The 14356-nt window shown below is 40.8% G+C and overlaps 1 protein-coding gene across 3 annotated transcripts; it reads left to right on the top strand.

Annotated features, from left to right (window-relative positions):
* The first annotated feature begins 27 nt into the window (after positions 1–27).
* Positions 28–4939, top strand: LOC105522525. 3 transcript variants are annotated; one of them, XR_001003460.1, is made up of 3 exons: positions 28–476; positions 1726–1789; positions 3253–4939. XR_001003460.1 is itself a non-coding variant. In XM_011957056.1 (3 exons), exons 1-3 carry the CDS (start codon positions 480–482, stop codon positions 3834–3836), a joined length of 396 nt encoding a protein of 131 aa, XP_011812446.1. In that variant the 5' UTR covers positions 34–479; the 3' UTR covers positions 3837–4117. The 3 variants fall into 3 exon arrangements, 1 of the variants encoding a protein (XP_011812446.1); XM_011957056.1 differs by lacking the exon at positions 1726–1789 and having other exon boundaries at positions 34–490; positions 3253–3495; positions 3695–4117; XR_001003459.1 differs by lacking the exon at positions 1726–1789.
* The last annotated feature ends 9417 nt before the right edge of the window (positions 4940–14356 follow it).

Below are 14356 nucleotides of genomic sequence, written 5' to 3'. Positions count from 1 at the left end.
CGTCAGGAAAAGGGGCGAGAGGCACATGCCTCCCTCTCCCCACCTCCTTACCAGCCACTTGTTGCCCAGCTGCGAACTGGAGTGGGAGGCGGCGGCCAGAGGGCCCAGGACAGCCCCGGGAGGGCGGCGAGGCCGAGCAGGAGCGCCCAGGCTCCGGCCACATTCTCAGCGTCAGGAAAAGGGGCGAGAGGCACATGCCTCCCTCTCGCCAAACTGAAAACGAAACGGCGCTCCAGCAGATTGAGTGGAAAGAGCTGTGTCTGTTTTCTGTTTTTTACGCTAGAACGGTCTTGTAAACATTACTCCTTTTAAAATGACCTACCCCGGGAAGTTTGGGCACACTTCTGTCCTGGGATCATCGTTTCTAGGTGGCATCTGACCTGGGACTTTGATTTTCTGTATCTGCACATTGTCGTTTTATACACAATTGCCAAGGTGGAACTGTTGTCAACTTTACTGTGCTTGAAGCTGCAAAGGTGATGTTGCCACCGTGCGTGTCATTTTAGGACTTTTCATGCCTTGTGGGTAATACTAATGATGGTCACAATGAGGATAACTGGGGTGCTTTCCTTTCTGTACTCCATGTAACTAATTTCTCATTCAGGCTAGAACATTGTATGTCTGGTTACTAATACACTTAATGAATGGTTTCCTTGCAATGATGACATCAAATAATTAAAGTGTACTTGATTAAGACTTTTCTTGCTGTAGTGTACTAAGATCAGATGAATCTGAGAAGTAAAACAGTAATTTTTTGTCCTTTTTTCTTTTCTTGTTTTGAGAGAGACATTCAAAACGATTAAAACAAACAAAACAGGCCAGGTGCGGTGACTCACACCTGTAATGTCAGCACTTTGGGAGGATGAGGCAGGTGGATCACTTGAGGCCAGGAGTTTGAGATCAGCCTGGCCAACATGGCAAAATCCTCTCTCCCCTAAAAATACAAAATTAACTGGGTGTTGTGGCACGTGCCTGTAATCCCAGCTACTCAGAAGGCTGAAGCTGGAGAATCATTTGAACCTGGGAGGAGGAGGTTGCAGTGAGCCAAGATTGCACCACTGCACCCCAGTCTGAGGGACAGCAAAACTCTGCATCAAAAAAAAAAAAAAAAAAAAGAAAAGAAAGGTGTAGCAAAAGCCCAAAGCTGAATTAGCAGCCTTCTGATCATGGGAGTATAGAATGTCAGCTAAAAAGGACCTCTGCGGATGGCAAGACAGATGAAAACTGAGGCCCAGAAGTGTTTCATGACTTGATTAAATCACTCAGGTGTGCACTGGGAAATGAGTTATCGTGATGCCCCTAATCTATATGAACCCAATAAAGCCCCTAATCTATATGAACCCAATAAAGCCAACACGCACACACCTTTTAAGGATAAAACTATATTCCATTAAAATTAGCCCCACATTTGTCAATATCCAACAGCACTGGACTGACCCTCAGGCCAGAGGCTGTAGCTCTTGGAAGATCCTAGCCAGGAGGCTCAAGAGTGGCCAGTACCTCAGAAGTGCTGGCTCACTCTGAAATCAGCAGAACCTGGCATATAGTAGGTGCTCACTGGGTATTTGCTATGGAAATTTGGCAGGAAAGTGCGTCTATGTCTGGAAACAAGGAGGCAGAGCCGAAGCAGTGATTCCCAAGCAGATTCTTTCTGCAAACTACAAAACAGAAGCTTCCCTAGCTCAGAGTGCCATCCACCTGGCTGTTTCTCCAATTGTTTTTCAGTGGATCCTGTTACACTGCGAAGAAGAAATGGCAAACTGATAACAGCTGCTGTGCCTAAAAGATGGTAAGTTCCTCACACACCATATCTGGGTTTCTCATTGACAATCAGGCACTGAAAGGAAGCTCATATGTCCTGTTAATTTAATCAGTAGTTAGTGGCTTCAGAAAAAGTTTTATACACCAGGTATGAGAAGGACTTTTTTTGTTTTTTTCTTTTTGAGACAGAGTCTTGCTGTGTTGCCTAGGCTGGAGTGCAGTGGCATGATCATAGGTCACTGCAGCCTTGATCCTCCAGGACGCAAGTAATCCTCTCACCTCAGCCTCCCAAATAGCTGGGACTACAGGCACACACCACCATGCCCAAGCTAATATTTAAAAAGATTTTTTTTTTGTAGAGATGGAGTCTCACGATGTTGCCCCGGCTGGTTTTAAACTCCTGGGCTCAAGTGATGCTCATACCTCAGCTTCCCAAAGTGCTGGGATTAGAGGGGTGAACCACCATGCCCAGCCTGTGATGACTTTAGATGCACCACTCATATAATATTCATAATCTTATGTGATATGTATCATCATCATCATCATCTCTCTTTAACAGAAGAGAGTAAGGAGGCTTAGAAAGGTTATGCACCTCCCTCAAGATCCCACGATTAATAAAGTACCAGAACCAAGATTCAAACCCAGGTCAGGCTAAAGCCACCATCTCAAGAGTTGCTGAATAATTAATTCTCTTTTTTTTTTGAGATGGAGTCTTGTTCTGTCACCCAGGCTGGAGTACAGTGGCACAATCTCGGCTCACTGCAACCGCCACCTTCTGGGTTCAAGTGATTCTCCTGCCTCAGCCTCCTGAGTAACTGGGATTACAGGCATGTGCCACCATGCTCAGTTAATTTTTGTATTTTTAGTAGAGATGGCGTTTCGCTATGTTGGCCAGGCTGGTCTCGAACTCCTCACCTCAGGTGATCTGCTTGTCTCGGCCTCCCAAAGTGCTGGGATTACGGGCATAAGCCCCTGCGCCCAGACAAGTCTCCATTCTTACATCATGCACTCAACTTCTCTTTCTTTCTCTTTTGGACAGCTGATCTTTGAGGACTCTTGGCTACTCAGTCGTCCTATAATCGTATAGTCCTACAATAGGAAACCTGTTAACCTGAAGACTGGATCTTTTAAAACAACATCCATCGTATATCTAAAAAATTGGGATTTTTTAATTTTAAAATTTCATCTAAAACAAAAAATTCACGTCTGTTCTGGGTATCCATTAGGTGTAGTGGACACCTCTAGATATTCTTGATGCCAGCATCCTGTAGACCCGCCACCTCCTTTCCCAGGCCACAGGGTGTTTCTGTTTTCTATCAGACACTGTCTCTTCATTTTATAAACGCGGCTGCTCTCAGAAGTTCTCCACACCTTTGTTCCTGGAAGAGGAAATGGCATTTCCTGGAGGCGATGACACGTGGGTGGTGAGGTTCCAGTCATTACGTTAAACACACACCAACTTTCAGCTGTGTACTTCTTTTCCTCTTTCAGGTTCTACCCTGACGTTTCCTGGAATAATGCTGAGGACTGCCTGTCGGGTAGCCGCTTCATTCAGTTCACTGCATCTCGGAAACACCTGACTGCTGCCTTGGATCCAGTGGCCCTCCTGAGAGCTGAGGAAGCAGGAACTCCAATGTGTCTGCTCCCGGAGCTGCCACAACCCATTTTCCTGCAACTCGGAACTTGGAAAAAGGAACCCAGGACATCACTTTGCTTTTGTTTTGGACCTAGTTGGTGATTATACTCTCTCTTCCATGGAGACTACCTCTTGCATCCTTCCTTCTATATGGGATTTAGGATAGAAATTAAAAAGAAAACATCTTATTTTGAGTCTTGATTTGGAGAAATGTAGTATTCGGGGAGAAGCAGGCTATGATACACACAGAAAATTTGAGGACAGAGTTACTTAACAAGGACATTTCTGTCTCTGCAGCAGTCACAGCTTGGAGGAAACCAGTTCATACTATTTGATGAGGAATTTGGCCGCCAAACCACTGATACTTTCTCAAAGGTTTGGCAGAAATTGTTTTTCGAGTGACTCACCAGAGTCCCTAGAAGAATCAGTGTGGAATTAGAGGACAGTGACCTACCCTCGCCAAAGACATGAGTGACGTGTGAAGTCTAGTGTCAATTTATTCTGAAAATATCAAAATTATTTTGGGAGCTATGGGTCAGAGTTGATAGGCACAAACAAATAAACAAACAAACAAAAACATAGATATTTTAAATTCACAGCTTGGATAAGAAAAAGGGAGATGTCATTTCTCTTCTTCAATCCAACTTTAGATTTTCAAGCCGGAAAAAGATAATTAGAAGTCAGAAATTGTTATTGCCAGAAAAGAGCTCTAAACCCTGAAACAAACAAACAAACAAACAAAAAACCTGGCCCTCCTCTTGGGGAGTGATAAACCTCGATTACTGTTGATAGTAAAACTGATATCAGCTCTTCCAGTGAAAACCAGTGAAAGGCGAACGTAAACTTTACGCTGAGTTAAGGTTTGAAAACTGTTTATAATATATATTTGAAAGTTCCATTATTTAAAATATGTATTAGACATGCTTTGTAATGTTACTTTAAAAAATCTTACACAAGGGAGGGGAAGTATATATTATTCCTTCATTTAAAAAGAGATACAGTGTGAATATTAGTTAATATTTGTCGTACATTTACTACCTGTGTCGAGGCATAGTGTGACACACTTTATTTCAATTATTTAGTTGATTTTAACAACGAATCCCCTGAGCTGGATAATATCCTCTTCATTTTACAGATGAGACAATTGAGTCTTAGAGGTTAAACAAATGATTTCCTAAGCTCATTCAGCCAGTAAGTGGTAGGGGACTGCTTAACATGGGTCCGATTGATCCTCAAATCCATGATTTCTGCCATCATATTCACAGAAAGAAGACAAGAGCTGAAATTATAGTCTGACTCTTGAAACAGTCAAAGAATCGTGTATGTTTATGAAAGTTCTGATTAATAAGATATTCTGAGGACAAAAGACATGGATAGATGGGCAATGTGTAGACTAGAATGTATCACAATGTCCACTAAATAATAAAACCATAGAAAATGAAATTTAATCCTTACTGTGTAGAATATTTAGAGTAGATTGTTTTTTCCTGGGTATCAATTACTATTACACTATACAAGAATGAAATTAAACAAGAAACAGTTCCTTGGTATTTTATTTTTTTAAAGGTGGGAGTTATAAAAACAGCATTTGCCATCTGGTTTTAGTTATGGCTTTGGAAATTCTATGGGTACAATTTGTTGTCATTATTGTTGTTACCACTACCGATACAGAGACTCTAACTGTGACATTAGTTTCCAAATCAGATAGTGAATAACTACGTTTTCAATGTTGTCTTAACACAGATACAAGTTAACAGGATATGCTTCTGGTGTGTTTCTGGATTCTAAGGGTAGAACCAGCATAAAACTAGTCAGTCCAAGTATTTCTAAAGATCCCCAGACACAGTTCTCCTGGATTTGGGAAGCCTAGAGATATTAGCAGAATAACTATGGCCCAAGTGAGTATAAAATTTTGTCTGAAATTAAAGAGATATTGATTAGATAATCCACAGAGACTGCTTTTTAGTGATTATCTTCCACCAGAGTAAAACAACAGCAACCTGAAAACCCAAAAGACCATACGTTTTAATGGCAAGTCCTCCCCAGGAAGGATTACTCAATCTGAGAATTCATCTGTAAATCCAGGAGGAAGAAATCAAGATGAAAACTGTCATATTGATAAATTTGATTGTGGCAATTTCATAGTTTGACGTAGTGCAATTGCTTTAGATTTGAAAGGGAACTTACTTTTGAGTAAGTCACTTTATCTGTTTAGATTTGAAAGGCACCTTACTTTAGAGTCAGTCACTCAGTCTCTTTTTTGAAAAGGCAAATGCCATACCTGACCCTCATCATTCCCTTCTCCTTTGTCCATAGCCTGTCTTTATTCTGCCATACACACACACACACACACACACATTGGGAAGAGATTTCTCATTTTACAGAAAGTATGCCGGGCTACACAGGATATTCTATCAGGTTTCTTCCAGCTATAAAATTCTGAGACTATCAAATTAAAGTACTAATTGTCAGTGATGGGGGATGTTCTACAATTTGCTTCTGGTGGTACTCATTGCTAATTTCCTATATTCACTGGCATAAAAAAATTTCAAACACCCTCATAAAAGGCTATACTGGTGGTACCAGGAAAACACTGAAAATCATTACTCTCTGTGTTGTGTCCAGCTTTTTTGGCTACATCATCACCTCGACCATTCACTTTTAAAGAAAAACTTCTGTGGAACAAAAATGTAAAGATTTTTTTTTCTTGGCGGCTTAGCACAGTGGCCTAGTGTGGCGGACTATGTGTGCCTGTTGTGTGAGTCACTTAGACATGCTTTGTTTCTTGGTCACAGTTTATCCCTCAACGCAAGCATCTCACCCTCAAAATGTTTGTATGGGACCCAACCGGCAAACCTGGAGACGGGTTATTTCTTTCACCTTGGATTGGCTCATCTGCTGTGAGTGGAGCCAAGCTGACATTTCCTTTCCTTTCTCTTCTTTCCTTCCTTTTTGTCTGCCTATCACTAGGTAGAGGCAGCATACAAGAGAGGGAAAGTCATGCACGTGGAGTCCAGCAGATCATCCAGAAGGCAGATGTTCTATCTCCAGTTTACTCATTAAAACAAACAAAACCACACCTAGATTGCCTGGTACTTAAATAAAATGCACTATGATGACTGAAGAAAAATCTCTTATACTTAAGAAATAGTCTTAATAGCTCACATTTGTGTTTCTATTAGCTTACGATTCTATTTCTAATATTTGTATAATATTAAAAATAACTTTTAAAGTGAACTAATCTTTTCATATCTCTTATGAGAACTTGATGGAGATATGATGTTTGAAGATCAAAGATACGTGGTATTTGAAATCAGAAAATGTGTTTATTTTTCTACAGATTACAAATGTCATGCGTTATTTCACAAACTCTTCTCAAAGTGATGATTTTAAAATTACTAAAAGGAGGGTATATTCATATCCCTCCCAGCATTATTACAGGTAAGATGGATTAGCTATACCCTCTAACGTGCTTTGATCCCTACAAGCCTCAAGAAGAGAATGGTGCAATTTGAATTAATAACTACCCGTTATAGAGCATTTGCATCACAGTATTTTCCATATATGATCTTATTTAACCCTACGGCAATCCTATGATATGGGGACTGTGCATACATTACAGATGACAACTTGAGGCTCAGAGAAAGTAAATAACTTACACAAGACCACAAAGCAAGTGAGAGGCAGAGCCAGGATCAGAACCCATGTAGGCTTCATTAGGAGCCATGCTGAACTCTGTCTAGAGAATTCGGACCACCAACTGCAAAGGCTAAAAGAAAGGGTCATATTCCACATATAGATTTCGAGAAATGTTTGTTATTTTTCTTATGATAAAGATTATGCATACACACATACACGTGCGCGTGCGCGCACACACACACACACACACACACATACAACTAGAAATTAGAGAAAAGAAAAAAGATTAGCCAGAATGTCACCACCCACAGACATATAACATTTTGGTATTTTTAAATATTCATTTATCTATACTTTTTTGAATTATTTTATTTTAAAAATAACTTTTACTGGTTGCCTGATTATGAAGTGATAAATATTCACCATAAATATTTTGAAAAATATAAAACTGTCTATAAAAGAAATTTGAAATCATTGCTAATCTCAAAATATAAAGATACCTGTCAATACTTTGGCATTTTATCCTCCTTGTGGCTGAGGTCACATATCTTGAGACTGAAGCCCACATTTTCTATACCATACAGTTTATAGTTTAGGCCACATCATTTTTACAATTGTTTCTTTGGTTTTGACTTGATTTGCTGATGTTCTATGTTTTAGAAAATTGCAGATGTGATTTTTTTGTTCTGGTTGCTCTGAATAGGACAAGCTACTTTGCTTTTTACTGAAGGACAAATATTGTTCCTACACATATAAAAAAACTCAAAGAATGAGTAATGATACTGTTTAAATCTGCCCTTATAACTCCAAAGAATGACTTCAAATTTTCTTTCTTCCAAAGCAACTCTTAAAAGCATTTCCACTGCACAGTGAAAGAAAACCACAAATTCCTTGTTTAATATCTGGAATCATGTGCTTTTAACAAGAGGAAAAGGTCAAGTCTGAAGCAACTGATACAGAACTGCCAGATTAGGTACGCAAATGGAGGAGTTACATCCATTTGGGAGGGCTGCAGAAATGTGGATTGGATTTTAATCACACTGAGAAAGTTTCTCTTGAGCAAAAGACATGATGGTTGTTCCCCAGAACCTTTCTGTCCTGTCCCTTGCTCTGCCAAGGGAAATAGAAAAGACATAAACATTTAAGAACTGAAAAGGCTTCTGGATAAAACTCAGCTTGGTGCAGCACATTTTAGCTACCATAGCTTTACTCCCAAGCTTCCACCTTTTCTAGGAACGTAGTGAAAACCTGAGCTAAAGAAACTGAACAATAGAAGAACTGAAAGTCTTTAAACCTGAGTTCTTGAGGTTGTAGTCTTTGTACACTCCATAAAGTCAAAGCCCTAAAAAGATTTTTAAAAAACAAAACCCTTATACCTGTGTCTGTTTCCCCAAACCTCTCGACATTTACTTACCTTTTGCAGACTTACACATTCTCGTTTTCTTGTGATTGCGTTTGGATAGAGTGAAGACCTCTTCCACAGTTCTCAACTTAAATTCTTTCTTCTACTTCTTAGCTATGAAAGAAAATTCAAAAAATTCAATGCTCTACTTTGTTACTCCCTGGACATAGTGAGTCCATTATGTACATCATGAGGAGGGAGTGGAGAAAGTGGAATTCTTATGTAAATTCATACAACTTTGGAAAACGGTTTACCAGTACCTACTAAAGCTGAGCATATGCAAAACCAGTGACCCAGGCATGTCATGGGTACATAACCTACAAAAATGTAGACATAGGCACTAAAAGACATCTACACCATGCTCACTGCAGCCCAGTTCATAATCAACCCAGAGTGGAAAAACCCAAGCATCCACCAACTGGAGACTGCACAATAAAACTGTAGTATTTTCATCAGTAGAAACATGCCACAGCTTGAACACATGCTGAAAACAAAATGTCAAGTAAAAGAAGCCAGGTCCAAAAGAAAAAGACACACTGTATGATTTTATTTACATTAAATCCAAAAACAGGTAAAATTAATTCATGCAATGGAAAGTCATGAGAGTAGCTACTGCATCTGGGGAGGCGGGTGGTGGAGTGTCAGGGAAGGAGCACCAGGATGGCTTATGGTGCTATTTTTATGACTTGATGTAGAGGGTAGGTAATAGGTAGGTCCACTTTGTAAAAGTTCATCTAGCTGTGCATTTGTGACTTGCATTCTTTTCTGCATGTGTCAACTCCGGTAAAAAGATTACTTGAAAATCAAGTATAATATTATTATATTTACAAAGCCCTTTCTATGTAGCCAGAAGCAGGGTTGGTTTTCCAGGCGACTGAGAATTCGTCAGGAGCTTAGAGAGTGGAGGGCAGGGGACAAGTGTGTTCTTTCTCTCTCGCTCTCTCTCTCTGCTATTCTGTAAGGTAACAAGTTAGGCTTGGTGACAGTGTGACCTTAAATAAGCCATGCATACTTTCTGAATCCTTTTTTCTTATTTGATGAGTGAAGTGTTAGTTAAAATGGTGTCTCCAGTCCTTTCCCATCCTCACTGCTATGATTCAAGCCCCCTGCTTCTCTGTGAGGCTTCCTCTGACCTCTTGATTTCACAGTCACCTTTCTCTCTTCCTCTCTCCTGTTCCCTCCCTCTCCACCCCCATCTCTGTCCCCCCAGACTTGAGTTTGTTTTGTATCTCTTCTGGTATCTCCCATGGTTTCCTGGCAGCATGTCTTGTGTAGAGCAAATAATAATGCTTTAAAAAATTATCTGTGAAGGAAAAAGTTCAGTAAAGTGTGAATTTTACATTATAGTTAGTGGTTAAATGCCTTAAACACTTATCTCAACCTGGGCAAAAGACAGACCATGCCAATTTCTAAATGGAATCCAATAGCAAGAATGCACGAAGAACAAGCAGGAGTGGTGAGGATTTCCTCACTCTGTCCCTCAGAGGTGACGCGTCTCATCTGTGAGATGAAAGTGTCATCATGTCACTGATATAAAGTGTAAGTACAGGGAACATAATCATCTGGGAGATTTTAATTTGAGTTAATAAAAGATAAGATGTTAAGGCTAAAAGTCTTGGGGCTTGACAAAGAATATTTAAAAGGAGGGTTGGTGGATAAAGAAACTGTGGTACATTTATATGTTGAAAGACTACTCAGCCATAAAAAGGAATGAATCAACAGCATTTGCAGTGACCTGGATGAGATTGGAGACTGTTATTCTAAGTGAAGTAATTCAGGAATGGAAAACCAAACATCGTATGTTCTCACTGATATGTGGGAGCTAAGCTGTGAGGATGCAAAGGCCTAAGGATGATACAATGGACTTTGGGGACTTAGGGGGAATGTGGGAGAGGGGCGAGGGATAAAAGACTAGAAATATGGTGCAATGTATACTGCTTGGGTGATGGGTGCACCAAAATCTCACAAATCACCGTTAAAGAACTTACTCCTGTAACCAAATACCATCTGTACCCCAAAAACTTATGGAAAAATAAATAAAAGAGGGTTGGATGATAAGAATTTGTCATCTTGTTTTCTGAATTGTTCCATTGTACTTAATTGTACTTCTTTCCTTAAAGAGTGAAAATATTCCTAAACTGCTGGAGGATACACCTCTGATAGCTTCAGACAAATATCCTCTTAATTATTGTTTTGCCACGTTTGTCTTTGCTCACGGAGAACCATTCTGATCTGTGGTTTAGCCTCCCAAGTGATTGAACAATATCGGTGATCTGAGGCAGACCCTCCCGTGATGGATGACACATGAGTCTCTTGAATGCTTTTGCATCATGTACTGATTACCCAGACAAAACTGAGTTTGTAAAGCTGCTAAATCCAGGATCGAGTGCTGGGATAGGAGACATTCAAGGAGGAAGCGTACTGAGGGGCTCATCCTTCAGTAGCCAGCCGTGCCCAGAGCAGAGGGGAGCACAGGGTGACAGAGTGAGGCAGGCAGAGGAAGCCGCACGTGGCCAGGTGGGAATGGACATCAGGCTCCTGACTCCACTCCTCATCCAGCTGCACCTTCAGCTTTTCACTGGCAGACACCTGTGTCTGCTGAGTTACCTTCCCCTCCAGCGAGTCGACTGGCAATTATCTTATGGTCCTAAGGATATTTCTGGTGTTGCTGAGAAAGTCAGAGAAATAGAGGAAAATGTCAAGCTATGCTTTTGGAAAAGCATAGATGTTAACTTGTTTGGCTTCTCACTCTCAGCCTTAAAGAAACATGATCACCTCCTTCCTCACCTGTAGTGGCAACAAATCCTTGTAACAAACGTCTTCCATTGATACTTGAAGAACATGCTCACATAGTAAGTGCTGGTTAGTTTGTACAACACGCCTCTGCTTCTTTTTATCTACCTCACAGGTGAGAATGAGTTGAAATAAAACGTGGAAGTTCCTGAGAAGCACTCAATATTGTCCCTCCCCGCCCCTTTTCTGCTGTTACCTGCTCTGTGAGCAGGGGAACAGGACAGTGTGCTGTGGTGGCAGATGGTGGACTTCAGAGTTCTAGAACTCCAGATTCATGATCATGACATGTCTGGGCTCCACCACTGACAAGCCATGAGGACTTGGGGAGTCCCATCATCTCTCTGGGCCTCAGTTTCCTCTGCTGTATAACAAAGCAATGGATGAGATAACATTTCTTTCCATTTAACAAATCCATAAAGTGCAAAAGAACCTAACTCTGACAAATATTTGTATAATATTTTTACTCTAGATCAGGATACATGATTTTTATTGAACTGAGATGGATTGACTAAAAATTACATCTTGAGCTCACTCTAATTTATTGCCTTAGAAGAAGGATTAAGTGAAATAGTTCCATTTCTAGTGACAGGTGGCTGACACTTCGAAATCTTCCATTTCATTACTCACCTTAATGTTTTCACTAAAACACATGTGGTTTTCAAACACAGGAAGGAAAACATGGCAACCTGTGGTTACAATTTCCACTAGAAAATAGAAAAGGTGTAGGTCAGAAAGAATGTTTGTGGGGTGTTCCTTTTTTACTTTAAACATGAAAACCCATGTCAGAAGAGTGTTCTCTTGAGAAGAACACTTTTAATTGTTGCAATTTTCAAAAGCTGATGAGAATGGGGCCCAATGGCATCTGTTGTTGCAATCAGAGCAGTTGTGGTTGAAGAACTGCAAAGGCTTTAGTGCCAGGGATATTTTCAATCTTCTACCGTGTCTTCAAGCGGCCTCTCTCTTCTCTTTTCATTCAAATTCTGGGAAGCCTAAAGAAAATGTCATTTCAGGCAGTCCTTCTCATACCCAAGTAGCTCCAAGAATCCCTTTTCAGATCCCATCTTGAAGCAAAGTAGCTTCTTCAAATAACTCTTCCTCTGTAGCATTCACTCCACAGTTATTTTCAGCCACTGGTTCTGTAGTTTGCTGTAATCGATTGAATTTACCTGATACTTAAAATTAATTAATTATTCAATAAATATTTGGAGAGTGCCAACTAAGTTTACGACATGAGCACACATCTGAGTTAATTGGTTAATCAGAAAGAAATGCAAAACACAAAAGAAAAACACCTTTGAATTTTCTACATTGTAAACATCTACGACTATTAGAGATATGGAGTAAGTTTTAAGTAAATTCTATTTTCACAACAGACTGCTGTTTGAACTTTGGAAGTCCTCTTTCCAGGTGGCCAGGGTACCTAGCAGGAGCGGGTGGGAAATCACTCCAATGAATGTTATATATTGGTTCAAGAAACCAGCTGTTCAACCTGCAAGAGAAAAATGTGTTAACAGAGTAATACACACATAGTAGTTTAGATTTGTTTCCTTCTAATTGCTTTACTGATGACGATCAAATGAGAATGTGAGTAGAGCACTTCAGTGTATCAATAAAAACAGATGCAAGTCATTTTCACGTGCAAGTTCAGTTTTAGAGGGAAGAACTGCAGCATACATAGAACAGGAAAGCTGGAGTGAGCTGTTCTGTATCAAACTCTTATCTGCCAGACAGCAAGATCTTATTGTATGTATTTATACACAAGCACAGATGTGCATGGTGAAACATGCGTTTGTATCAATACAGGATGGCACTGGGGAGGACTCCTGATGGGAGGGAGGACTCCTCCAGTACTTGTTCCACTGCAGCCTGCCCTCAGCACAAGCAACCAGAAAGAAAGATTCCCTAACAGCAGAGTCATACCTGCCACTCTGCCCCAGGCCCTAGGGCTTCCTTTTCCCAACAGGACCTGCCCAGCCCCCATGTCCCAGATCCATCTCTGATTCATCTTCCCCACCCAACTCCAGCTGCATCAGCCCCTGTTTGTTTCTTAGCATGCCGGCAGGCTGGAGCCCAGGGCACAAGGCCTCCTTCAGGTTTGGCCTGAACATCAGTCTAGGATGAGTTCCCTGATCACTCTGTTTTAAATTTCAGTCCCTCTGTAACCCCTGTCCACGTATACCCTCTAGACCCTATGCTCTCCTTCTCTGTCTCCCTCCCTATCTCTCTTCCCAGTTGGCTTTACCTTTCTGGAATAGAAACTCTATGCAAGCAGGGATTTTCCTCCTATATCACTTATGATTGTATCCCAACAACTAGAGAGTACTCGGCACATAGTAGGCATTCAAACAACATTTGTTAAATGAATTGCATGAATTAAATGTAACTAATCACAATACATGTACAGATACATGAAATCATTCACTTAGTTATGCAGAAGAATCAGGTCGCTATGGATTTAATTCGTCCTTTCACATCTTAAGAAGTATTTAATTCATTTACAAATAAAAACAAAGAGCAAATTCTTTACCTCTAGTGGAATATCTTCTTTCCGACAGTTGGAATCAAATTGCCTCCATGAACATAAGTCATAACACAGTGGGCATCTTTCTTTATTCATTGGCCATGATTCTAGCAGTGTGGAGTCCAAGTTGAGCAGTCTCTATTTTCCAGATAGGGTGCCACATTGGTTTTCTACAGGTGCTGTAACAAACCACTACAAACTAAGTAGCTTAGAACCAAAACATATTGATGCACAGTTCTGTAGGTCAGAAGTCCAGGCTCACTCAATTGGCTTCTTCAAGTTTCACAAGGCAGAGCAAGAAGTTGTTGGCTGGCCTGGGCTCCTACTGGGAGGCTCCAGCAAGGTGGGAGGAAGGGTCCCTTCAGTGTCCTGAGCAGCACTGTGGCTGCCTCCCTCCCTTGGTCAGAGAAGAAACATTTTAAGAAGTGACACAGATGGCACTCATGCCATACGGATAACTCCTGCTAGTCTGGAGTGGGACTTTGGTGCTGCCGCTGCAGACACCTTGTGTAAATGAATGGCTGAGGAAGAACCCCTTCCACATGATGCTGAGTGAGAGGAGCTGGTCACAGAAGAAGAGCACAGATCCTGTGATTCCATTGCG

The sequence above is a fragment of the Colobus angolensis genome, unplaced genomic scaffold (genome assembly GCF_000951035.1).
Source record: "Colobus angolensis palliatus isolate OR3802 unplaced genomic scaffold, Cang.pa_1.0 Scaffold432, whole genome shotgun sequence".
NCBI lineage: Eukaryota > Metazoa > Chordata > Mammalia > Primates > Cercopithecidae > Colobus > Colobus angolensis.
This window is presented reverse-complemented; position numbering and strand designations above follow the sequence as displayed.